Genomic DNA, 27,710 nt, shown 5'->3' with positions numbered 1-27,710 from the left:
AGATACCTATTTCTTAGCCATATTGCATGAAAGCCACAAAGACATCAAACAAAGATACCAAGAAAATTTGTTGAATAGCAGCTCTTTTCAACTACCAGACCAGAGAATCATGCATTTTTCATTTTAGTCGTAGACAGGACAGAATATTATAACTTTCAAAGATACGGGATTCAGGGATTAGATTGCTTTGATTCTTAATAAGCACTTTAAACTGTCTAATATTTTGGGGAAGACTTATTGGGAGACACAGTGTTTGTGACACAGCCGAATTTGACTGGTCTAAGGTACTAGAATATATCTCACACCTTACCACATGAGATTCTGTCAAACTCTGGACATAAAGCAATTTAAATTTGGATCAGGTTGGGTGAATCCACAGTCCTGAATTGTTCTCTCGGTAGTTCCCTTCTAGGATTTCTTGCTGTGGGTGAAAAGAGGGGCTTTGAAGTCAGGCAGACCTGGTTTGAATCTTGGATCTACCTCGTAATAAGCTGTGTCATCTTGATGAGTTCATTTAATATTCTGAGCCTTAGAGTTTCATGTCTAAAATATGTTTAATGACATCTCATAGGGTTGTTATGAGGATTAAATGAAATAGAATATGTAAAGAACCTGTCATTGTACTAAATAGACATAAAATGGTAAAATGTTGTTTTTCATTGGGGTTGGCACTGCCCTCACCTTTTTTTTACTCAGAATCAAGTTATATATGTTTCTGACCCTAAGATTTGGTTCATAAAATCATGGTGATCAGATAGGAGTTCTCCACATATTTTTCAGATTCTCTTTTTAGCCCAGATATTTTAGGAAGTGTATTAGCAGACATGGAAATGATTGGTGTTCTGGTGTAGTGGGACACAGAGGCCTTTTTTTCTTTCACAGTTTTCATAGTCCTGATTATGCCATTATTGAATCAGTCAGGTCTTACCAGTTCCAATGGACAAGAACCATTTCACTACTATTTGTCTTTCCCTCTCCGCTATGCAGGGAGCCCTTTGGATTCCCACGTTTAGTATTTAAAGGGCCCTTAATACTTACACCCTGACCTCCGTTACTGGGGTCCCAGGACAGAGCTAGTCATAGGAGTCCTAGTAGCTCCATGTCAAGTTTTTCCTTCCCTAGAGAGACTGTCCTTGTACCTGTTGTATGGGGACAAATTGGAAAGACATTTGATCACCATCCGTCACTTCTCTGGCATAAGCACCATGAACTAACCTGATCTGAAAAGTTTCTTGTCTTTGGTTTGAGGAAGTGGAACCTTTTCTGCTTTTTAAAATCAATTATGTACTTTGGAGGCAGGAAATCCTTGGCTTAGGAGCATAACCTCTATCTGATCTCTCTAGGATAGCTGCTGATTTCATCACCCATTCACTCTCCCTTTCTCTTTTCCTCTTCAATTGCCCTTCCCTCTGGAAACCTTTTTTACTTAGACCGACCGGTCTGGTAAGGGTTCTGTTTGGTCTTGCGGCTCCAGTCCAGCATTCTCATCTAGCTTGACCTCATTTCCCACCTCCTAAAAAAGAACTACGTAGTCAGAGACTGTGATAATCTATAAGACAATTTGTTTCTGCCTTTGAAGAAACCCCACAATTTTCCGAACTCGAACAGCTATTGCGTATTCTGTTCTTTCTCTCTATTGAGGTCTGGATTTAATTCTCTGGAACTACTTTCTTTCTGTTCCTGATCCTTAAGCATGATTAGAGAAAAGGAGAATTGAGCCTGACGGAGAGCTGCTTAGAGAAGTGTGGTAACGTGCCTTTGACTGAGCCTGAGCCCAGAGGCTCTCCCCTAATTCCTCGTGTAACAAAGGAGAGGCAGTTCTGGTACATTCTTTGAGGAAATAAAAAGGCTTCCTAAGTGAAACAGGTTTGTGAGTCAGGGAGCCTCACCGAAAGTGCTCAGTAGGTATGTGTTGAATGAATATTGCAAACCAAAATTGCCTTCCATCTGGATAATGCCAGCTCGCAGTTTTTTCATGTTATTTTTTAAAATTTGTTTTGTTTTTTTAATTTTCAGACTTTTTGAAAAGACCTCTAGAGAGTTATGTGAAAAAATTAAAAGTACCAGTTCACGTAATTCGAATGGAGCAACGTTCTGGATTGATCAGAGCTAGGTTAAAAGGAGCTGCAGTGTCTAAAGGCCAAGTGATCACCTTTTTAGATGCTCACTGTGAATGTACAGTGGGGTGGCTGGAGCCTCTCTTAGCCAGGATCAAACATGACAGGTAATTTTCTGGAGTCTATAAATTGTTTTCAGTGCATTTGTCCTAAACTGGGGTAAGTTGCAAAATTCCATGTTTTTAAATAAATGTAAAAATATTTTCCTTTAAAATACCCATGAAGAGTACTCTAAACTAAATATGAATAAGACCACGTTCTAAAGTCTGGAAGGAATGTTTGCAGACTGTCTTGTTAATGAGGATGGATTAGGAAACATGTTAGGATGTATACTGTATGCTCTCTTCACTAAATGGGAGCAGAACAGATAGACACGGATCTCAGGGAAGGTAGGATAAAGCCCTTTACTTGTCCCTGCTTTCTAAGGCTGACACTGGGGCGTGAGCAGGTCATCTCCTCTCTGTCTGCATCCTTACTGGGACTGTATCTCTCAGCCTGTAGCACAAAGTAGAAGGGGGTGGGGATACACACATTGTCTCCTGAAATGCTTGATTGTATATGGAAAAGGACTGTAATCTTGGATAATACAGGTAGAACATTGGGAGCAGCGCAAGCTCATGGTTGTAGTCTTCCATGATGCACAATTTTCAAAGAATTACCTACTGCTGGGCTTGGCCTTAGCTCCTAGATATGAGGAGACAACCTAACTTCAGTCTGCAAGACCTATGTTGGTTGAATTTCTGCTTGTCATTGAAGTTTGAACCAGAGGCTGTCTGTGTCAACTTAACATTAAGGTTTAGATTTCAGCAGGATAAACTTTTACTAGTCAAGCAGAGCATAGTGGGAGCCAAAGTCATTGCATCTATTCTGTTTGTAAGCAAATGCTGGACCTACATCTCTCCCGCCCCCCCGCCCCCCACCGCCCCGTTTTTTTTTTTGGCCGCGCCACACGGCATGTGGGATCTTAGTTCCCTGACCTGGGATCAAACCTATGCCCCCTGCATTGGGAGCGTGGAGTCTTAACCACTGGACCACCAGGGAAGTCCCCATCTCTCCCCTTTCAAAGATGAATTGCCTGGGCAATGAGAAGATACAGTAGCTTTAGGAAGAAGAACACTGCCTGAAGAAGAAATAGGATATTTCTGCAAATTGTTTTCTATATGTAACAGATGACTGATTTAGGAAGTGTTTGCTTGCGTAAAGACAATGTGTAACCTTTATGAAGCAGGAGCCTGGACCCATGGAGAGAAAGCAATGTGAGGTGATGACAGAAATATGAAAGGGAAATTGGCTGAAATAACAACCACAACAACTTCCAGTTGGGCTGTGTGGTAGATTAGGTATCCTGCATAACGTTTCCAACTGAAAAAGCTAAGTGCTGGATAAATACAAAACACATTTTTTTAAAAAGATTTATTTATTATTTATTTATTTCATTTATTTTTGGCTGCGTTGGGTCTTAGTTGCAGCACGCAGGATCTTCATTGAGGCACGCAGGATTTTTCATTGAGGCGCGTGGGCTTCTCTCTAGTTGTGACATGTGGGTTTTTCTCTCTGTAGTTGTGGCGCATGGGCTCCAGAGCACGTGTGCTCTGTAGTTTGCGGCACACAGTCTCTCTAGTAGAGGCACGAGAGCTCAGTATTTGTGGTGTGCGGGCTTAGTTGCCCTGCAGCATGTGGGGTCTTAGTTCCCTGACCAGGGTTCGAACCTGTGTCCCTTGCATTGTAAGGTGGATTCTTTACCACTGGACCACCAGGGAAGTCCCCAAAACACATTTTTAAATGCATCACCAAGTTGGCAGCAAAGTAAGAAATTTTGCAGATCTCCGAAAAAAGTGCGAACAAGTAAAGCAGTCTGGGCACTAAAGCCAGCTTTCACTTGTAGGGTTTCTGCTGAACTTAGGGGACACTGAGCTTCTGCCTTGAAAGACAAACAGATGGGAGGATGGGAGTCACGGCCTGGGCCCTGCCTACAGTGGAAAGACGAATAGCAAACACCTGTATAAAGCTAGGCTCCTGATGTCTGTACTTCTGTGTTAGAATGAGAAGTGAATCCCACCACACCAAAGACAACTTGGCTGTTTCAACCTTGGTATGGGGTGGAGGAGGGGAAACGGATCTCCCCTAAGAATCTGTAAGCAGAACATAGAAAAGGGTACCAATTCAGCTCTTTTTATGAGACTAGTATAACCTTGATATGAAACCAGAACAGATGTGGAAAATTACTCAAACCCACTCATGAATGCTAATACGAAAATCTCAGCACCAGCAAACTGAATCCAACTGAGATTTATTAATATCATATCAACATATATATATATTTATATAAGTAAAACATATCATATAACATATCAATATATGTAACATATCATTACTACTTGGTTTAGTGTAATATTACAAAACCAATTCATATAATATACCCTACTAACATATTTCTGAAACTGTGATTAAAACCCTGTCATTAAAACTCTGTAATCACTTTAGTAGATACAGAAAAAAGTGTTCATTTATGATTAAAATGAACATTGATTTATGATTAAAAATACTTAGTAAACTATTATAGAATGGAAATTTACTAATTTAAGAAGCTAAACTAATTTAATTTAGCTACACACACACCCTTAACTAGCAAACATCATATCAATAGAGAAATGCAGAAAGTATTTTTTGGAAGATATTGCACAAGATAAGAATGCCCTGAATTATTACTGTTACTCAGTATTATTAGAAGCCTTAGAATTTGCAATAATATAAGAAATAAATAAAGGGTATAAGAATTAGAAGGGAAAAAAACAAGTGCTGTCAATTGCAAATGATGTGTTTTTTACAAAGAAAAGTAAACTATACACAAAGTAGTAGAAATAATAAGAATTTAGCAGTGTAGCCAAACATAAGATCACCACAGAAAAGTCAGTTGCCTTCTCCATACCAGCAGGAAGAGTTAGAAAATATAATGTAAAAAGAAGAAAAGAAATGATACCATTTATAATAGCAATGGAAATCATAGGCTATAATTAGGAATATGTTTAACAAATGATGCATGAAATAGAAAACTGTTGAAATTCATTGGAAAATAATCTGAGTGGAGAGAAGGATAATGTTCATGGATAGAAAAGTCAATATAAAAATGTCATTTCTCTCCACATTGATCTATATAAATTCAATGTGTTTCTAATTGAAAATCTCAACAGAATTTTCTTGGAGAAACTGGCTGATTCTAACATTTATCTGGAAATACACATTTTAAAAAATAGCTAAAATACCCCTGAAAAAGAGGAGTCAAGTACAACTGGGCCTGCCCTACTAGACATCAAGACTTATTTTAAAGCTATTTTAATTGTGGCAGTGACATATTGATGCAGGAATTCACAAATAGACTAGTGAAACAGAGCCACTCCATGTTTCTATGAAAACTTGATTTATGACAGAGCAGGCACTTATGATTACAGCAGAAGAAAAAAAAAGACCGTTAGATAGTGCTAGAACAATTGTTCATCCATAAGGAAAATAAACGAAGTTGGATACTTACTGCATGTAATACCCAAAATCAATTTCACAAGGATTAAAGGTAAACATGAAAGGCAAAAATATAATTCTTTTTGAAGAGAATATGGGAGAATATCTTTATGATTTGGGAGTAAGGAAAGATTTCCTCAAATAAGACACCAGTCAGATGGGGAGGATATCACATACTCTAAAATGTGGCTCCCAAGGGCTCTGAGCAGAGGGTACTGTTTCTTAGAAGGGGCTGTGGGCATGTGTGTTTTTTCAAGTTTATAAAAATCACAATACCAAAAGAAAAATATTTCAGAGTGTGTGTTCAATTTGTATGAAGAAATACAAACTGCAGGAAAAATACTCTTCTAATCATTAGAAAAGATAAATTTTTTAAATCCAGAGATACTATGTAACATTATAGTAACAAAATTGCAAGAAAATAGCATCCAAAGTTGATAGTATTATAAGGAATCTGTATATACATATACATATAACACTTTTGGAAAGCAGTTATGAGTAGTGCCACAAAAAGTTCTTTCCTTTAATTCACTAATCTCACTCCTGGAAGTTCACTCTTAAAGCAAAAGTGAAATATTGTATATATGAACATGGTCACTTAGTATCTTAATAGCAAAAATCTATAAGAAACACAAATGTCCAGAAGTCATTTATTAAGAGAATTGTTGGGACTTCCCTGGTGGCGCAGTGGTTAAGAATCAGCCTGCCAATGCAGGGGACACGGGTTCGATCCCTGGTCCGGGAAGATCCCACATGCCGCGGAGCAACTAAGCCCGTGAGCCACAACTACTGAGCCCGTGAGCCACAACTACTGAGCCTGTGTGCCACAACTACTGAAGCCCGCGAGCCTAGAGCCTGTGCTCCGCAACAAGAAAAGTCACCACAACAAAGAGCAGCCCCCGCTCACCGCAACGAGAGAAAGCCAGTGCACAGCAATGAAGACCCAAAGCAGCCAAAAATAAAAAGATAAATAAATAGATAGGTAAATAAATTAAAAAAAAGAAAGAAAATTGTTAGCTTAAAATTATTAAATATGTAGTCATTAGAATTATTAAATATATAGTCATTAAAAGTTATTTTTGAATACTGTAGAAATATTTGAAGTACTTTTATGTGTGGCAAATATATAAAAGTATGAATGGAAGAGGGATGGAAGGTTATTTTCAGTAAGTTATAAATAAATATGATAAATAATTATGATGCTAGCTTGGTAGGATATAGCAGGGAATTTTTTCACCATTGTCCTTAACATAATAGAATGTATTTTTATTTTAAAAACACTTAGTATACACTTGTTATATAGTTGTTACGATAGCCCTCAAAAAAGAAGGTTTTAAAAGATTTTTAATTTGCTTTTATGATTTTAGGAAGACAGTGGTCTGTCCTATCATTGATGTGATCAGTGATGATACTTTTGAGTACATGGCAGGTTCTGACATGACCTATGGTGGATTCAACTGGAAGCTCAATTTTCGCTGGTATCCTGTTCCCCAAAGAGAAATGGACAGAAGGAAAGGTGATCGAACTCTTCCTGTGAGGTAACTGATTTGTCAAACATTTTCCCTAATGTGTTATTGGCAGGGGATTGTGAAGCTTTGGGGATCATATTAGAAGGATTATACATGTATTTTGAAAGACACGAAGGATTTGTGCACCATATAGGTAGTTAAGAGCCATCTTTCATGTATATCATTATTTCAAAGAGGGATTTTTTTCCTCTGATGAATTAATAAAATTCAAATTTTTTATTTCTATAAATCTAGTGCCTGTGAGAAATAATGGTGACATGCATACGTTCTTTTATTCCTATATGAACAACATTTTGCAGATCTATAATTTATGCTTTAATTCAGTTGTTAGGGATAATAATATTTAACTTAAACCATCCCTTAATTAATTGTAAGTGCCAATATGTGAAAATAATACCTAAAACTGGGTAATAAAATGTAAAATGTAAGATTTTAAATTCAGACATGTACCATCCGATAAGGTTAGAAAAAGCTTGTTTCAAATATAAAAATAACTAGAATTGACAGAAGTATAAAAAAGGATTTCCATTAATGCATTTCTGCTTTTTCTTTTGTTCTATATTTGGTCTTATATAGATTTTTTTCAGAAAGGGATAAAAACCTTCATGCTATTCAGGACCTTTAGATAGAGACCTTGAGCCTTCTGAGCCATCCTAGGATTCCAGTTGCATCAGCCTGCTGCTCCTGTAGTAACTGAGAGTTCCTGCAGCACCAGGCTTTTTAGCCTTCTCCTCTCCAGGAGAGGAGAAGGCTTCCCAGATCTGTCTTCCTTTGAATTAAGTCCAGTTCTGACAAAGTTGAAGAGAGGTGTCACTAATTCTTTGCTCTTTCTCCCTAGCCAGCCCGAGTCCTTTCCTAGTAAAGGGACTTTTCCACTCTTTTGGTGACAGTTCAAATCACCATCTAAACCAAGGGTCACTAAGCATTTCATACATGATGGACTTCTTTGAAAAATCTGATAAAAGCTTTGAGTCTTCTCTAAAGTGGGACTGGGGGTGGGAGGCAGGGATGCCCATGTGCAAACAGAAGGGTTTACATACAAGTCTAGGAAATTTAGAGAGACCCCAAACCTAGGTCAAGAAACCCCTGCACTAAATTATAGTGCTGGGTGTCAGCCTGTTTCCTTTGACTCCTAAGATATTAGACTTTCTCATTCTTTTTTCTCTTCTAAAATCAAAGTAAGTCCTAACTTCTTTGTGGAAACAACTATTTCTACTGGAAAAGCAAATGCTGCCACCCTCACCAGTGCATGGAATGAGTATGTTTTAGGGTTACATAGGTAGCCAGTTCATCCTAAAATATGATCTCCATAGTGTCCTCGGTCCCTGGAACTTAATTACGGTCTCCTAGTTGGAACCCAATTGTTCCCCATATTCATTCTTCAAGGAAACCAATATTTGGTGTTCATTTATTTAAATCCTCCTTCATTATCATTTCTCTGCTTAATTCTACCTATTCCCACCCACTCTACATACCTAGGCCATGTTTTGAGGCAGAGAATTTACCATACTTGGTCAGGATGATGATCTCCTTACTTACGAGGAGTATATTGATTTTATTCTGTACTTCATCTCCTTCCTTAAAGGTTGAGGGAAAGGGCTGCATTGCTTTCATCCTGTTTAGTCTTACATCTTTGCAATATTTGCCACCCCTTAGAACCTGGCGTGTTAGAGCTGCTAACATGAGTCTAGTTGGTTAATGTGGTCAACTGCATTTATGGTTGCTTGGAACTATGGAGTAGATACACAGTCAGATGGAGAGGATTATGAGAAATAGCTTCAATTTAAGGAGTTTGGGGTAGAAGCTCAGTCAGCACTTGAGGATCAAGAAAGGTACTGAAGACAGTAAGAGCCCTTGGGACTGGGCAGGGAAGGGTGTCCAGGCAGAGGAGGATGTCCAGGCAGGAGCTGTGACAGCACGACTGGGGTGCAGGTCCAGCATAAAAACAAAGAAAGCCCTGGGAGCCTGTGAAAGTTTCTGAAGAGTGTGAGAATAAGCATTTATTCTGTAGTTACAAACAGTTATAAAACTACTTTTAAAAACAAAAACTGATAGTAAATTTTAAATTGTTACAATTAACGGTATAGTATTATGATTGAATTTCAGAACACCTACAATGGCAGGAGGCCTTTTTTCAATAGACAGAGATTACTTTCAGGAAATTGGAACATATGATGCTGGAATGGATATTTGGGGAGGAGAAAACCTAGAAATTTCCTTTAGGGTAAGTTCCCTTTGAAAAAAGTAATCTGTATAAACTCAAATATGGATATGCTTTAAATATTTATGTTATCTCTAAATAAAAACTAAAAAGTGAATTTAATATGAGTTTAATCAGACTTCACAGCCTTCAGCCCATAAAAAGTTTGGTGATACTATTAAAGGTTCATTATAAACTATTTTAAGCAAATAATTCAGTTATATTACTAGTCCACCTTTAAAACTTATACAAGATTCCCCTGTTGTCTTTAATTTGTTACTTTCAAGGAAGTAATTCAAACTCTAAAAATAAACAAAAATAACACATAGTTTGTAGATGCTACTTTGTTACTTAACTGCCAAAAACATAATTTCACTTTCTTTAATATGCTTTGTCCTTCTGGTTTGAAAATTGTTCTCTCTTATTTAAACCTGGTCACTTTACCAGCTTTATATTTTTCCATAAAAAGAAAAAGGCAAAAGAATTCTGAAATTATTCTAAATTAATGTAACCCAGTCAACCTTAAGTCTTATGCATTTCCTGTTCACAAAAATCAACATATTTTTAAAATGACGTAGTGTATTTCTGAAAATAATGAACTTTAGACACATGGCCTATAGTGGAAATCACACTGAACTGCACTGAAGTCTAACCCAGCTAGCTTGCTGTGTTCCTGGTAGATAGCTTTGCTCTTTATAAAAGGAGAGTTTTGAACTCCAGATCATCTTGGAGATCCTACTTAGCTGTATCACTTTTTGATCCTGTGAAAATGTTAAGGTAGGCACACTGAATATTTAACAAAATCAAAATTTTTCAAAATGTATTTTAATTGAAAATAGTAGATTTTTGACTTACGGAAAAATGTATTTTGAAAGGATAATTTCGTTAAGGATGTGAAACCACAGTTAATGATCTTTCTTTTACCCCTTTTTTGTTTTTATTCTCACAAACACCATAGAGTGTGCTCTCACTGTCCACTGAATAACTCACGAGTAATCAAGTTTAGATTCCTAGTTTCTGTTTAATGTACAGCTTGTGACAGGTTTGGAGAAGGAGGAACAGATAGGACTCTGGCCGAATACTGCATGGTCAAAGTTTTTTGACCATGAACCATATTAATAAATATACACACAACCCATAATGTAAACATTTCATGAAACAGTATGTCCTTGTTAGTACTGGTTGCAATTCATCAAATTTAAATTTTATGACCCTTGTAAGAGTGATGGCCTGCAGTTAGAGAAATACTGCTGTGGACCTCAAGTCTTTTCTGTATTTTGCATTTACCTATCTTTCTGAATTTAACCTTCAGCTTCTGGTTTGATCAGAACCAAAAATTGAGGAAGCACTGGCTTTGGGACCATATAGCAGGAGCTCCACTGTACGCCCTTGATTCTGTGAAATTCCAGCTATGAAACTCAATAGATGTGAACCGTTTTTTTTTTTTATATAATTATCAGTGTTTAAAACTGGTCTTCTTTGCTGTTGTTTTCAGATTTGGCAGTGTGGAGGAACTTTGGAGATTGTTACTTGCTCACATGTTGGACATGTGTTTCGGAAAGCTACACCCTACACATTTCCAGGAGGCACAGGGCAGATTATCAATAAAAATAACAGACGACTTGCAGAAGTGTGGATGGATGAATTCAAGAATTTCTTCTATATAATTTCTCCAGGTTAGCATTATTTTGCATTAGAAATACAAAACTAACTTTCTTGGTCTGATCCTAATGCATTCTGAAGAGAGATAAGAAGGAGTGGAAGAGAACCTCTGAGCAGAGGCGAGACACCTACCTCATAGGTTGTTGTAAGGAGTAAAGGAGGTCACGTACAGTATAGAAGGTGCTTAGCAGAATGCCGGTATATGTCATTAACAAGAACAATACATGATCCAGTCTTGCAGAAGTCACTATTGGTCCAGGTGCTTTCCATGTTCTTTTTTTTTTAAACCTAACTGCAACAATTAACGTTTATATGAAAGCATCAAGTATTTCAAGGCCAGTGCAGAGCCCTGTAACATGCCTCCAGGGACTTCTCTCCAGGAGCTTTTCTCTGCTCTTCTGAGTTTTGTGGCAACAGCTGTTCCATCAGCTATAAATCTGCCCGACATTGTTACCATTCCATCCTCTTCCAATCACCACAAGACTGTGCAGTGGCAGCGCACACAATTCAGTGAGCTGTGTGAGAGAAACCTGACTGGAAACAATTGCTCTGTTTAACCTCTGTTTCATATTTGGGCAATATTGGTCTTTATTTTTGTTTTTGCCTTAACAAATATTAAACTTTTCTGACCCCATATAACTTACATTTGTGTGTAATATTATTAGCATGTATATCGTTCTCAGATAAATTTAATTTTTCTTTGAAAAACACATTTATATATTTCCTTGTTTTATATTTTGGGAGGTAGATTTATGCTATGTCACTTGTGTAGTCACACATCACCAAAATGATACTACTTTTCCCATTTGACTGGGTTTTTAGATGCAGTATATAAATAGAAATGTGTTACCTAACAGAACATTAATAATTCAGTCACTTATTTCTTTTAACAGGTGTTACAAAGGTAGATTATGGAGATGTATCATCAAGACTTGGTCTAAGACACAAACTCCAATGCAGACCTTTCTCTTGGTACCTGGAGAATATTTATCCCGATTCTCAGATTCCACGTCACTATTTCTCTTTGGGAGAGGTAAAAAAAAACATATATATATATATATATATATTCTGTGTGGTTATTATGTTCTCACTGATTTATAAAAAAGAATAGAGGTTAAACTTCTAACAAGGGAGCACCTTCATATTAAAGTTACCCCAAATGTGAGAAAGTTCTTGTTAGTTGACACAGTCTACCTTATTAATTTTTTATCATGTTATATTTTATTAAAATAAGAATGCTCTACCTCTCACCTTTCAGAGTTGGACTTTTGTTACAGTATATTAGTGTCGTCGATAGACTTCTTATTTTAACAAACTGGCCCATTTAGTTGAAACCATATATTCCTAAAGCTAATGTCCTAGCATTAATTAGCCCAAATCAAAGTGTGAGGAACTTCAAAGTAAAGATAAATTGTAAAGAACTGACAAGGAAACTTGAAAGACCATTTATAATAAGTTGTATTTTTAACACCCATTTATTTTCCCTTGGGAGTCCAAAATCTCAGTGTGGGCATGGAGGTTGGAAAGACTGTTGGTTAGCATGCTTATCTCTGATGATGCCTTTAGTCATTGCTCTTAGAATTCAGCAGCAGATCTTCTTGAAATAATTTACTTATTAGTGCTTATAATTAGCCAACACAATTAGTTGCACTTTGGAGTTTGGCCTTTTTAATCTTTGTGGGTGCCCATAGTATAGGGTCTGGTGTGAGAGAGTCTTGCCTTCTTACCTTCTGGTATAACGACCAGGATGGTCACAAGGAAGTATTTCTTGTGCCCTGTCCCACTGTTTTCCTAGAATGTCGATAGCCATTCTTTCTGGTTCCCAGCCAAAGCTGTGCTCTGTGTGTAGGAAATCTAAATTGGTCCTTCTCTTTAGTCCAGGGGTCTGATCAAGTCAGGGGTTTTAGTAGTTTCATAGGGCTGCCATAATAAAATACCACTTCTGACTTGAACACAGAAATGTATTGTCTTACAGTTCTAAAGACTAGAAATCCAAGATCAAAGTGTGGGCAGGTTTGGTTCCTTCTGAGGTCTGTGAGGAAGAATCTGTTCTCTGCCTCTTTCTAGCTTCTAGTGGTTTGCCGACAATCTTTGGTGTTCCTTGGCGTGTAGAAGCGTCACCCTGATCTCTGCCTTCATCTTCACATGGCATTCTCCTGTGTACGTGTCTGTCTCCAAATTTGCCCACTTTATAAGGACACCAGCATATTGGATTAAGGCCTACCCTAATGACCTCGTTTTAACTTGATTACCTCTGTAAAGAACCTATCTCCAAATAATGTCACATTCTGAGGTACTGGGGGTTAGGACTCCAGTATGTGAATTTGGAGGGGGGACACAATTCAATCCATAACAAAGATTGAGCTAGGTGGGGCTGGGTTGCAGTTTTAGGAAGACTTAGTTCACTTCTGGCTCATATATGCTTCTTGGAGGGGTCTCTGTCTCCTCAACCCTGAAAGTTTTGCCTTTCTGAGGTTTTGAGATTAGTATACTTTAGCCTCCCACCTTGTTCAGTGGTGGGGGGGGGACCAGTTGTTATTTTTTCAGGTCTTCTGTCTAGCAGGAATTTGTCTCCTAAGCACCAGGAGATGTGGAAGATTTTTTTTTTTAATTTTATTGAAGTATAGTTGATGTACAATGTGTTAATTTCTACTATACAGCAAAGTGATTCAGTTATATACACACACACATACACACACACACACATTCTTTTTCATATTCTTTTCTATTATGGTTTATCACAGGTTATTGAGTAGAGTTCCCTGTGCTATACAGTAGGACCTTGTTGTTTATCCATCCTATATATAATAGTTTGCATCTACTAATCCCATACTCCCTATCCATCCCTCCTCCACACCCCCCCATTGGCAACCACAAGTCTGTTCTCTATATCTGTGAGATTGTTTCTGTTCTGTAGATAAGTTCATTTGTGTCATAATTTGGATTCCACATATAAGTGATATCATATGGTATTTGTCTTTCTCTTTCTGACTTACTCTGCTTAGTATGATAATCTCTAGGTCCATCCATGTTGCTGCAAATGGCATTATTTCATTCTTTTTTATGGCTGAGTAGTATTCCATTGTATATATGTACCATATCTTCTTTATCCATTCATCTGTCGATGGACATTTAGGTTGCTTCTATGTCTTGGCTATTGTAAATAGTGCTGCAGTGAACACTGGGGTGCATGTATCTTTTCAAATTATAGTTTTCTCCAGATATATGACCAGTTGTGGGATTGCAGGATCATATGGCAACTCTGTTTTTAGTTTTTTGAGGAACCTCATTACTGTTTTCCATAGTGGCTGCACCAATTTACATTCCCACCAACAGTGTAGGAGGGTTCCCTTTTCTCCACACCCTCTCCAGCATTTGTTATTTGTAGACTTTTTAATGATGGCCATTCTGACCAGTGTTAGGTGATACCTCATTGTAGTTTTGATTTGCATTTCTCTAATAATTAGCTGTGTTGATCATCTTTTCATGTGCCTGTTGGTCATCTGTATGTATTATTTGGAGAAATATTTATTTAGGTCTTCTGCTCATTTTTTGATTGGGTTTTTTTGCTGCTGTTGATGTTGTTATTGAGTTGTATGAGCTGTTTGTACAGTTTGGAAGTCCTTGTCGGTCACATCATTTGCAAATATTTTCTCCCAGTCCATAGATTGTCTTTTCGTTTTGTTTAGGTTTCCTTTGCTGTGCAAAAGCTTGTAGGTTTGATTAGGTCCCGTTTGTTTATTTTTGTTTTTATTTCTATTGCCTTGAGTGACTGACTTAAAACACTGGTATGATTTATGTCAGAGAATGTTTTGCCTATATTCTCTTCTAAGAGTTTTATGGTGTCATGTCTTATATTTAAGTCTTTAAGCCATTTTGAGTTTATTTTTGTGTATGGTATGAGGGTGTGTTCTAATTTCATTGATTTACATGCAGCTGTCTGTCCAACTTTCCCAGTACCACTTGTTGAAGAGACTGTCTCTTCTCCACTGTGTATTGTAGGCTCCTTTGTCAAAGATTAATTGACCATAGGTGTGTAGGTTTATTTCTGGGCTCACTATTCCGTTCCGTTGATCCATATGTCTGTTTTTGTGCCAGTACCACACTGTTTTGATTACTGTAGCTTTGTAGAATTGTCTGAAGCCTGGGAGAGTTATGCCTCCTGCTGTGTTCTTTTTCCTCAGGATTGCGTTGGCAATTCTGGGTCTTTTATGGTTCCGTATAAATTTTAGGATTATTTGTTCTTGTTCTGTGAAAAATGTCATGGGTAATTTGATAGGAATTGCATAAATCTATAGATTGCTTTGGTAGTATGGCCACTTTAACAATATTCTTTCAATCCAAGAGCATAAAATATCTTTCCATTTCTTTGAATCATCTTCAATTTCCTTTATTAATGTTTTATAGTTCTCAGCATATAAGTCTTTCACCTCCTTGGTCAGGTTTATTCCTAGGTGTTTTTTTTAATGCAGTTTTGAAAGGGATTGTTTTCTTCCCTTTCTGATATTTCATTGTTAGTGTAAAGAAATGCACCCGATTTCTGTTATGTTAATCTTGTATCCTGCTACCTTGCTGAATTCGTTCATCAGTTCTAGTAGTTTTTGTGTGGAGTCTTTAGGGTTTTCTGTATATATAGTATCATGGCATCTGCATATAATGACAGTTTTCCCTCTTGAGATGTGGAGGATTTCATTCTGCCTTTCTAGCCACAGCTTCCCACCCACTGACAGCACAGCAAATGTCCCATGAGGAGAATGGCCTTGTGTTTGGGGCTCCTCTGATTTTTATTTTGTCATGCTAGCCTTCACATAACCAACATCACTGTGCTCTTTCCTTGAGGAAAAGGCCCTTTTGGGCCACACCCTGTCCTCAGCCTGCACCATCAGCAAATGTCCTTACGGAGGAAGACATCTGGTGATTGTCAGCTCACCCAGGGAGGGCTCTTCCCTTTCTGGGATTACAGTTCACCTCACCCTACTTGCTTCCATTGCTCTCTAATAGACTCAAAAATAGGATTTCTGCAATTTAGCTGTTTTTCCCTCTACTTGTTGGAGCAGAAGTGTTGGGCTACTATGTGTTACTACTGAGAAAGTGTTTTTCCTCTTCGTTACTACAGTGCAATACCCCAAGCCAGGGGGCCATAAAGATTCTGGTTCTCCTTTCTTAATAATCTTCTAATTCCCCAAGGTCCCTCTTTTTATTAGGTCAAGGCAGTGATTTTCAGTTTTCTGATTACAACCCAGAAGTGGTTTATAAATCAATTTAGCTACTTATGGCCAACATTTTTTAATAGCTTAGGAAATACTGTATGAATGTGCATTGCTTATAGTAAAGAAATTTTGTTTTTACTGGGTCTGTCTGCAGTTCATTGCAAATCTTTATAAACCTTTAAATTATAAAATTGACTTTTTGAAAGCATGTGAATCCAAATAGAAGAAAAGAAAAACCCAACACTTCTGTGACAGGAATTGATAGCAGGGCAAAATCTTCTTTGTAAGTCACAGCAGGGAATGATGATTTGTGTGGACAGGGCCACATCCAGGTCCCATCCCAGGACTGAATCTTCCTGACACTCAGGAAAAGTCGACCCCCCCACCACCCCCGATCTGCAGGAGGTTGTCACTTCTTCCTTCCTTTCATTCATTCAACAAATATTTGCATACCTACTATTTGATAGATACTATTTTAAGTACCGGGAATACAGTGAATAAAATAAAGTCTCTGCTCTTGTGGATCTTGCAGTCTCTGGAGGAAGACAGATTTTTTTTTTTTTTAATATTCACGGTGTCAGGTGGTGGTAAGGACAAAGGGGATAGAATGACTTGTGGGTGGGAGTGGTGGTGCTCCTTTATGTGGAGTAGTTGAAAAAGTCCTCTCTTATAAGGTGATTTTTGAGCAGAGATCTGAAGGAAGTGAAGGAGCAAGTCAGATGAATTTCTGGGGAAAGAGTGTTCCAGGCACAAGGAAAACAAGTGCAAAGGCCCTAAGACAGGAATGTACTTTGGCACATTCCAGAAGCAGCAGAGAGGCCAGTTGTCTGGGTATAGTGGACAGGCGGAGAGCAGAAGAAGATAAGGTCAAGACGTAGTGAGGGCCAAATCACATAGAGCTTGTAGGCCATAGTAAGGACTTTGGGTTTTGTTCTGAGGTGGGAAGTTGCAGGGAGAGATGAGCAGACTTTCACTAAAAGGATCAGATTGTCTGCTATGTCAAAAAGAACTCTGTGGGAACAAGCGTAGAACTGGTGTATTGGTGAAAGGAAAAGAATAGCCAAGGATTATATTAAGATTTTGACCGAGACACTGGGGCAGTGAAGTTGGCCTTACTGAGATGGGAAGGCCTGTAGAGCAGGTGCAGAAGGCGCTCAGCAGTGCAGCCTGGGACAAGTTACATTTGATCCAGGTAAAGATAGTGGATAGATATTTGCATTAAAAAACCTGCAGCTTGGACAAAAGTTTGGGATGGAGATCTACAGTTAGGGGTTGGCAGTATATAGGTGGTTTTTAAAACCACAAAACTTCATGAGAGCGCCTTGGGGGGGAGTGAATGTATTGTAGATGGACAAGAGGACTGAGGACAAGCCATAAAAAACTCCACAATTTAGAAATTGTGAAGGTGAGAAGGAATCAGCCAAAAAGACTGAGAAGGAGAGAGCATTGAAATAGGAAGAGAGGGACTTCCCTGGCAGTCCAGTGGTCAGGACTCTGCGCTTCCACTGCAGGGGGCACGGGTTCCATCCCTGGTCGGGGAACTAAGGTCCCACAAACCACGTGGCATGGCCAAAAAAAAAAAAGCTACTATTTCTGAAATAGGAAGAGAACCAAGAGAGTGATGCCCCAGTAAGTGAAGGACTTGCTTCAAGAAAGAGGGAAGTGATCCATCGTGTGGAACACTGCAGAGAAAGGAGGGGGACAAGTCCTGAGAACTGGCCGTTGGATTGGTGAGGGAGACATTGTCAGGAGGCTCCATCTCACTGTGTCAAGTGGGTTCCGGTGGAGACTGGTAGGGACAGAATCTCTGATGGCTTCACAGGAGATCAGGAGAAGAGGAAGTGGAGATCATGAGTGTGGATAAGAAATTTTGCTGTAAAGCTGAACAGAGAAGTGAGTGGTAGCTGGAGGGGTAAATGGGCTTAAAGAAGGGTTTTTCTGTTTATTTTTGCTAAGATGAAACTGTGCTGATGCCAAGGACACAAAAGAGAAAATGTGAAGATAGAAAAGAGCCACTGCTTGCAGGAGTCCAGGAGTCACGTTTAGTAGGTGGGGGAATGGGCTGTGGTGCACAGTGGAGGTAGAGGCTGGAGAGGGGGCAGTTCATCCACGCAGCTGGAAGGAAGCGGGGCCAGGCCAAGTCAGGCGAATTGTGGGTTGAGAGCTGGAGGCTGGTAGTTTGAGGTGGGAGTGTGAGGGACTTCTCTGGTGAGCTTTGTTTCTTCAGCTGAACACAAGATCGTTGGCTGAGAGTGAAGAGGGGGTGTTGGTGATGGGGGAAAGAGGAGGAGATGTAACGTGGAAAAGTAGGATGTGGTAGAGCAGCTAGATCACAGCGGGGAGCTGCGCGGTGGTGAGTGAGAAACCAGTCGGCCTGGTTGCAGTGTCTCCAGTGCCAGGGCAAGCACAGACTCCTTGTTTGTCCTTGGTAGTTCCTGAGGCTACTTCACGGTTGACCTGAGCTCCCTGCCTCTGAACTTTGTCGTGGTTTAAGGAAGTCACCTCAAACAAGCGAGGGTATGCGGAGTTCCTTGTCTCATTAGTGAGTATCCATTCCCTTTGCTGGAGCCTCATTCCAGTCAGGAAAGGCCCAGCGTGGGTGATGCCATGGGAAGATTGATAGCAGTTGCTTGCCTTCAGAATAAAGAATGAAGAGCTTTTTTTTTTTTTTTTTTAGAACTGACCCAATCTTGGACAACACCTAGGCATTGTTAGCTAGGTCAGAATATAGGCGTATTACGAAGAGCCACTTGTCTAACCCACAGTAGATGATTGCCAAGGCAAGCTTGCCTTTTACCTGCCTCTTGCCAGCTGGCTTTCTATATAAGGAACAGATTTTACCCTCTGTGGCCTGCTTGTTATTACCTTAGTAACTAAGCAGCTGGTCTTAAGCATTTATGTCCTTAATACTAGGCCACACTATCAGGTCGAAGCTCTGATTTGGGGACTGGGGTTGTTCTCGAGCACCAGCCAAAGTGCAGCTAGGGAGCTTGTGCTTGTGATCATAGCTCCATCTCTGTGAGCCTTCCTTTGCTAGGACTGGAATTTAGCCTATCAGGTATCTCTTGTCGTGTTACAAGGGCCCAGGGAAACCTGAAGTCATAGGATTTTAGAGCAGAAAGGGAAATCGGAATGTGTACATTTAGCACGTCTGGCTTCACAAAGTCTGGCTCTCATAGCTCCTGTAGGGACCTGGAACTGAATAAATGTGTTTCATTATGATATCTAATTGTTGTTAATCCAAGAGGTGAATTGTCTAAACAGCAGACACAGAAAGCAAATAATGCAGACTCTTACAGTTTAGCCAGGCTTATGGACTGACCATTTACTTTTCCACCCTAAAATTTACTGAGCATGAACTTTATGTCAAGCACCAGTCTGATGCTTTACAAATATTAACTCATTTCCCAACACTCTGAGATAGGTGCTATTATCCCTCACTTCACGGGTAAGTAAATTAAGGCACAAATAAATGGTTTAAGCAGCATGGCTCAGGTCACAGCCACAAAATGGAAGAGACAGGATTTGAGCACAGGCAGTCTGGCTTGAGAGCTTGTGCTCTTCACGACTAACACTCATACCCTTTCTCGTATCTAACCAGTATTACCCTCATGGCAGAGAGTGAAAAAGTAAATCTAGATTCCGTAATAGTAGATTCCAAGAATCCTTTAACTGCTTATTACATTGTCCACCCTAATGAAGGTGCCAGGATTCTGGAGGAGACTATAGCAGAAACCAAGAAACTTAGGCTCTAATTTCTTGCCTGGTTTCCCAGGAATGAGTGCATTCACAATCATCAACTCATAAGGTTGAAAATAATATTTTAGGGACAGCTGTGTACACCTGAGTTAAGGAGAACCAACAGCTATTATGGGCCTACTAGGTGTCAGTTTCTGCTGGGCCTCTGTATGTGTTACCTTGCTGAGGGATCTCAGCAAACGTGAGAGAGAGTGTTGTCCCTGTTTTACAGATGAGAAAATGAGGTCTGTACAGCAGCGTTTCCCACTTAACTATGTTCTAAGGAATGCTGATGTCTGGTATCTCTCAAGGTGCCTGTTAGAAAGGCAAGGAGTAGGGGAGGAGGGGTGGATTTTATGGCCAAAAATGTTTGGGAAATGCTGCTTTATAAAAAGCAGCATTATATCCTTCTGTACTATCAGTCCCCACCCCTACCAAGAGTCTTAGTATGTTAAAAGGCTTTGAGAAGTCCTTCAGTAAAGAAAACCTATTCAAATTTGTTAATCTGGTATTTCCCAAACATACTTGATCACAAAATCTTTTTTTCAGTGGCAGATACTGAAAAAAAGTTTATTCAGTTGTTCAAATCATGGTTTGGGGAATCACTGTCTTAGAGTACTGACCTGCCAAGGTCGCATGGCAGGTGGAGCCGGGCGTGAGGCCCAGCTCTGCGTGTTCCCCCACCCTAAGCTCTCATGCCTACCCATCTGCCTCCAGACACCTTGAAAATGCGGCTATTTTTCCCTGACTGCATCGTTCAGATATTGTTACGACTTTCTTTAAGTGTCAGATTTTGAGTAACCAAGTCTGGTACCTATTTCCATTCCAATATGAACATTGAAACAAGTATTATCACCACCATTCCTACCTTCCATAGTTCACTAGAAAGCTGGTAATTGGTTACATAGCCTTAAAGCTATATAGAATTACAAGTTTGAACATCTGATTCAACATTTTTTTAAAATGTTTGTTTCTAATTTTTCCCTTCCCCAAAGACTCTTCAAAGTTAACACCCACCAAACAAACCTATTAAATGATCTACTGCCTCCTGACATCATAAAGAACAGAATTGTTCCCAAAACTCACCCCTAGTCATCCTGGTTTTTCATGTCCTTCAAAATCATCTCACACACTCTGTAGGTGAGGTAGCCCACATGTACTCCTACAAAGGAGGAGGATATTCCCTGAAAACTGTCTTCTCTAGCAATCTAACATGTGGAAAAACCAGCCTGGAGAGCAGCTCAAAGATGCCACTTTATGCGTTGAGCCAGACAGAATCCTCTCTGCCCAGGGACCAAACATCACAGCTCCCCTTCTATGGAAGTTCCTTCCTCACCGAGTGTGCGGGGCTTCTCTCCATCCCTCCCCTGCACTTTGGAGAAGTGCCATCAGGCCCCAGCAGAGGCCCACCCACTCTCTGACCACCCGTCTCAGCTGGGCCACGTCTTGCTGATCAAGGTTCATTGTCACCAAAACAGTTGTCGGGAAGCAATGGTTTCCAATCCTTGGAGAACTCTACTTTTAATGTCTAGTTGTCAGTAGTATCCTCAAGGGTTGGAGGCTCAGATCTCTTATGTCAGAAAACAATCCAGAATTGTTCATAGGAATGGTGTAAGGGTGGTATAAGCTGTTACAGGTGAAACTCATAGAACAATGCCTAGTGCATAGTAAGTGTAATTTATTTGCTGTAATTTTTAGCAACATCAGTTATGGAAACAGAATAGCCAAAGTTGATTTATTATAAGATAGTTACTGACTGAGAGGAAGTCCAATTACATTTGGGGAGAATTTTATTTTTTAAATTTTTATTATATTAAGTTTGATAAAAGATAATTATTTAACCAAAAAAAAACATTCCATGTGAGAGGGAGAAGCTGACAATAATGTTGGTTCTTCCCTAATCATTTCTGTGACATTTATCACCTTTCTTCAGAAACCTCTACATCTGTATTTGAAAGAAAAAAATTGAGGAAAGCAAAGGACTGGGGAGTTTGTAACTTTTTCAAAAGTATAAGGAAATAATTGTTTTATATGAATATATGAGATAAAGACTCACCTTGTCAAAATTCGAACTAAATTTTTTGTCAAGTAAGATAGCCATGATCATCAAGTATTAATTGATTATCCATTAAGGTGCAGAAAGGTGTGTTTTATGTAAAATTGTATCTAACTATAAAACCTTTTATAAAATCTATTCATGCGGTAATAGGTTTCTGCTTTAAAATAATGGATAAAAAGATGATGTGCATTACGTGGTAAAAGAATTCCTGGATACTGATGTGATATGTTACACCCAGGAAAAAAAGGCCTTGGGATTTCCAGCTTGAATAATTGGACAACTTGTGGGATTATTAATAAAACTAGGGATGTCAGGGGAAGAGGGGAATATATGGAGGAATGATGTTGGAGGTTTGTTTTAGATAGCAATCCTCAGGGTCCGGGGTGGAGTGGCAGGGGTATGTTAAGATGTTCGGGTGAAGAAGTATTAGCATTAAGGAGTTGGAAAATCCTGTTTTTGCATGAACTGAGTTTGAGGTTTTGATGGAATAGCCAGATGGAGTTGACTAGTGATAAGGCGGCAGCGCAGATTATTACTATTTCTGAGTCCACTACCTGCTAGACTCCGAAGTAGGTATGTGGATGCACTGTCTTACCCAACCTCAACATAAAGCTGACTAGTCTCTCTTAGGAAATTGTTCTCAGAGGGTTTGGATCATTTGGACTTAAACCCAGGCCTCTCTTTTGCCAAAGCCCCAGTTCTTATTCTGATCCCCTGGGAATAATACAGTTATTCATACTTATGCTGTTGTATCTTTATAAGAAAAAAATGCATCTGGACTTGTTAGGAATAATATGTAGACTGTACATGTTTATAAAAATAAATGGGTTATTTGTGGTTTTAACTTTCCCCCCAGTTTATCACACACAATTACTCCTTTTCTATCTACATGACATGACAAATATAGTTTGTCCTACTTCTCCCTTCCGGCTTACCTGCTGACAGTACCACCCATGAGAATAGATTTAGGACTTTACAAATGTCTATTAATTTGCCATATGCTTTTAAACTGTAGTGGTTCAGAGGGAAAAAATATATCAAAGGACAGTGCTTAAAATATTCTTCCTAATTCTGATGACTGATTCAATTTTTTTATGTAACTGACAAATACCTAATGGAAGAATGGTGTTTACACTACACCATGCTTAGGCTTTCCAGTTAAGCCAAGTTCCAGGTTCTTTGCTTAGAAAATACCCACCTTGAGCCTCCTAAGAAGTCATCAAAGTAGTTATCAACAGTAAATGCCCCCTTATCTTGGTGGCAAACAGTGTCCACAGGGAGTTAAGTTGCTTTACATTATTAGGCACACTAGAGCTTACTGAGTTAAATACAAATCATAGAAGAACAGTTTGGGATGAAAGAAAGAAGAACTTAAAGGATTTCCCATGAAACACAAAAATTACTTATATAAAGAGTAAGACCTTTCTAGATCACAGAGTCTTAGATAGCCAGACAGTGATTTTTTTTTCCCTCCCAACTCATAGCCCTTACTCTCAGGAATTAGAGATTTAGTGGAAAGTTTAGATCGATTTTAATGTGTGTGTTAGATCTGTATGTGTCTGTCTAGTTAACCTCTCTAACTCATGATATTTTCATTATTCATTGTCCCCTAGATACGAAATGTGGAAACAAATCAGTGTCTAGATAACATGGCTAGAAAAGAGAATGAAAAAGTTGGAATTTTTAACTGTCACGGTATGGGAGGTAATCAGGTGAGTATTTTAGTAAAGCTTTAAAGGGGTAATTTTTGGATTTGTTTTAATCTTCTTCCTTTTTTATTTCATGACATCATTCAGGAAATATTTTCCTACCTTTAAAGAGAAAATAATAAAGACCTTTAGGAGAATAGAGCCTTCAATCTAATGATTATTTTTTAAATGAAGCATTTAAAAGGGCCTCAGAAGGCCCTTTCTGAGAACTGTGTTTACATTGTTGTACATGAGATTTATTCTGCCCTTTTTAGTCAAACAGATGACAACCCTTGACAACTCAGTATATGCAGAGAACCTAAGATCATTTTTTTTTCTTCTCTGCAAAAATAGTGGTGTCTTTTCTGAGTCATTTATTCTCCATTACACTAATAAAGTTCAAAAAGCATGTATCTTGAAATACTTGTTTTTTTTCCCTGCCAGATTCTTGGGCATATAAAACGCTAATTTATTTTGCTGTTAAAGCTTATATGTGTGCATTTTTGTTTTTCAGGTTTTCTCTTACACTGCCAACAAAGAAATTAGAACAGATGACCTTTGCTTGGATGTCTCCAAACTTAATGGCCCAGTCACAATGCTCAAATGCCACCACCTAAAAGGCAACCAACTTTGGGAGTATGACCCGGTGGTAAGCTATCCAGTTGAATATAGGAATGAAATTGGGTGTCATTGGGTGTATTGTATAAAATACTTTATATCTAAAAGAATGAATTTTTGTGGAATCTGCATATGGATCAAATTGTTCTTATACTTCAAGAATTGACAGATAGGAAAAGCAATATAAGTAAAATAAACATGTTTTAATCTCTCCAGTAATTAAATTAGTATTGCCTCCAGTCCCTGGGCCTTATTGTTACTATGTAGCCACTCTTCCCTCTGTATGTCCTTAAGCTTTGCCAGCCACTGTGGTAGAAATGGAACAGTAAGTAGGCTTTTAAAATTACTGAATTAAACATTTAGGTAAAAGGTGAGCTTTAATTAATGAAATTCTCTGGCTCAATGATTTTTCAGTGACATATATAATAAAACTATTTGTCTTTGCTTTCCTCTGGAGCCACTCCCTCTCCCCACCTGCTATATGTTGTACTCAAATAGAGGTACCTAAAAGCTATCAAAGCATCTCCAGTAAACCTCTCTTCCTTTCCTCATACCTGGCTAACCTCCCAACTTACGCTTTTTTGCTCTATGGTTCTGGAACCAGCACCAGCATCTTCAATATATCTTTCTCTGGTTCTTTTTCTTCTGCCTACAAGCACTGGCTTTCTTCTTCATGTTGGGACAGACTTTTGTTCCTATTTTATTTTCTACATACCATCCTACTTTTCTCCTGTGCTGTATGATGGCGAGTGAATGGCTGGCACTTGTGCCTCTGGTTCTTCAACCTGGCTCCTGCCTTGGTCTGACACTATATAGAAACAGCCCCTGGATGCAAAGCCAGGACATTCTCGTCTCTTTTTCTTAACTTCTCTGTAGCATTTACTATTGCTAAGCAGATGATCTTTTAAAATCCTCTTATCCGTTGGCTTTAGATGCACTACTGTTTAGTTTCTTCTCTTAGCTTTTTCTCTACTTCTTTTGTCTGCTTGGCTCACTCTGCTGCTTCATTCTGCCCCCTCAATGGAGATGTCCAAACCAAGTTGTGACTTCGGCTGTCTTTTCTCCTTATACTGCATCACATACAAACCCTGGTCTGCTTTTCATCTTCGACCAGCTCTTCCCTGAACATATCCTGTACTTTCCCACTTTACATTTAAGGTCATACAGTTCCACCTGCCTAACAAATCCTGCCTGTTCTTGAGGGCCCAGAATTGACATCACTTCCGTGGATCCCAGCCAGAAATTAGCTCTCTCTGTCTTAATTACAATTGTCTCTGACCCCTGTAATTCTGTGCTTCTTTGTAGTTATTTATCTACCAGTCTTTTTCTCCACTATTAGATAGTTAGATCCTGGAGGGCAAAGACCATGTTTTATAAATCCTGGGTCTCCCTTCACAATATCAAACTATAGTTAAAAAAAAAATTGTGTGTGTGTATGGGAGAGAGAGATTGCAGTAGCTCAGTTAATATGACTATTGGAAGTGGCCTGAATATTCTGTTGCAGGGTTTTCCATGGTGCATGCTATTGCCATTTTGGGTGTAGCTGCCCCAGGTCCTGCAGGATATACGGCATCTCTGAGTCCAGACAGTAAATGCCAGTGGCACCCCACAGTCATTGCGAAGCCAAAATATTTTGAAAATTAAAAAGCCTCCCAATTGTATATGTTCATTGAAAAATGATGGTATATTTAATTAGGTAACATAAACCTATTTATAGTAGCATGAACAAATAGTGGTTTATTTTTTTCTTAAGTCTGGATGTAAGTGGCTTCTGGCATGGATTCAGTGACACAGTGATGTCAGGGATGACATTGCAGCAATATTCTTGGCTTTTTCTTGTGGCCTCTAGAAGGCTGCTACAGTGCTCACCATCACGCCCAACTCAAGACAGGAAGAAGGGAAGAGGAATGTTGCACTACTGCTTGAATTGCTCTTTATCAGGAAAGCCAAAGCTTTTCCTGGATCCCCCGCAGCAGGCTCTGCTGTGTCCCATGGGCCAGAACTTCATCTCATAGTGATCCCCCAGCTACAAGGGGAGGCTGGGAAAGCAGGCATTTGCATTTCCAGTCTTTATGGTGTGATGTGACCAGGAGACGGAGTGGGAATGGCCATTGGGAGACTGTGTATAAGATATACAGTCTACCACAACAGTTATTCAAAAGTAAATGTTTGCTTAGAAATTAAGGAGCTAGAAGTGATTTAGGGTATTTTGAAAGAACCAGCTATGAGTACAAGGTTTTAAAACCCCTGGAGCACTTTGCAAGGTGTCTTCCCTGAGATTAAATTCTAGTACTGCAGGCTGGGTTCTCCCAGAAGCAGACTCCACTCCAAGGTCAAGCTTAGTGTTCAGGATGTTTATTAGGGAGCATCCTTTAGATCAACACCTGTGAAAAGGGAGACAGAAGAACTGGCAGAGGGAGGAGTCAAGCTGTGATGTGGGTCCCACAGTCTGAGCCGACTGCACAGGGGGCTCTGGATGGCCCATCAGAGTTGTCCTGCCTCCATCAGTTGAAAACTGCAGTCTGGAAGAATAACACTTACGTCAGTAATGTATAGTCTAAAGCTAAAGTCATGAAATCTTAGATTTCAAAGGAACCCTAGAAATAGAATTCAGGACCTTGTTTTTAATACATGTAGACATTGAAGCCCAGAATGGAAGTTAATTGCCCAAGGTCACAGAGCAGGTAAATGGTGTTACCAGATCTCAGACCTGGGATTCTTAATCCAGGATTCTTTGCACAATACCATACTATCTTTTATTAAATTTGTATATTCTTATATCTTTAAGTCTTGTTTATAGTATATATTGCAGAGAGTTTATGACACCAGGCTCTTTTGCTTTGACTACTTGTAGCTGTCCTTTCTGGAATGAAAATGTAGATTTTGATACAGTTATATCTAGAGATTAGGGGTAGAGGGCGGCAAATTTTTTTTTTCTAGGTTGCAGGTGGACTTTATGCAATGATAACTATAGCTTTCATCCTCCTTTCAGAGGTTACAATTAGCCTGTTGCCTTAGTTACACTCTTTCTGTGTGGAAACTAGTCCGTGCTGATAGATCCTCTGCTGAGTACGGTGACCACAGTGCCCACAGAGTCACGAGCCACAGAACTGCCCCTGCTGTCAGCAGCCAGAGAGCTGTGTCTGGAACAGGGCTCTTCACCAGAGTCCTGGTCTCCTGAAGGGACGTTAGCTTCCTGAAATTATAGGGATTCTGTCTTAATTTTGAGCAGTTAAATACCCAGCATGTATCAGTAACCTCTGTCTTTGTTACAGGTTTATTTTAATGATTCTAAATAAGTGAAATAATAACATTTTTTAAAATTAGGGTGATAAAGACCAATTTCCCAACTAAGTTTTTTGTTGTGTTTTTT

At 39.1% G+C, this 27,710-nt stretch overlaps 1 protein-coding gene across 1 annotated transcript in view; it reads left to right on the top strand.

Moving 5' to 3' along the window:
• The window catches only part of GALNT1 (polypeptide N-acetylgalactosaminyltransferase 1), a 126,525-nt gene that overhangs the window by 95,015 nt on the left and 3,800 nt on the right, over positions 1-27,710 (top strand). Inside the window, exons 6-12 of the mRNA XM_061169499.1 lie at positions 2,017-2,224; positions 7,001-7,171; positions 9,269-9,386; positions 10,858-11,038; positions 11,918-12,057; positions 23,645-23,743; positions 24,234-24,368. Coding sequence (XP_061025482.1) covers positions 2,017-2,224; positions 7,001-7,171; positions 9,269-9,386; positions 10,858-11,038; positions 11,918-12,057; positions 23,645-23,743; positions 24,234-24,368 — 1,052 coding nt within the window. The remainder of the gene's footprint in view (positions 1-2,016; positions 2,225-7,000; positions 7,172-9,268; positions 9,387-10,857; positions 11,039-11,917; positions 12,058-23,644; positions 23,744-24,233; positions 24,369-27,710) is intronic.

Source organism: Eubalaena glacialis, chromosome 15 (genome assembly GCF_028564815.1).
Source record: "Eubalaena glacialis isolate mEubGla1 chromosome 15, mEubGla1.1.hap2.+ XY, whole genome shotgun sequence".
NCBI lineage: Eukaryota > Metazoa > Chordata > Mammalia > Artiodactyla > Balaenidae > Eubalaena > Eubalaena glacialis.
This window is presented reverse-complemented; position numbering and strand designations above follow the sequence as displayed.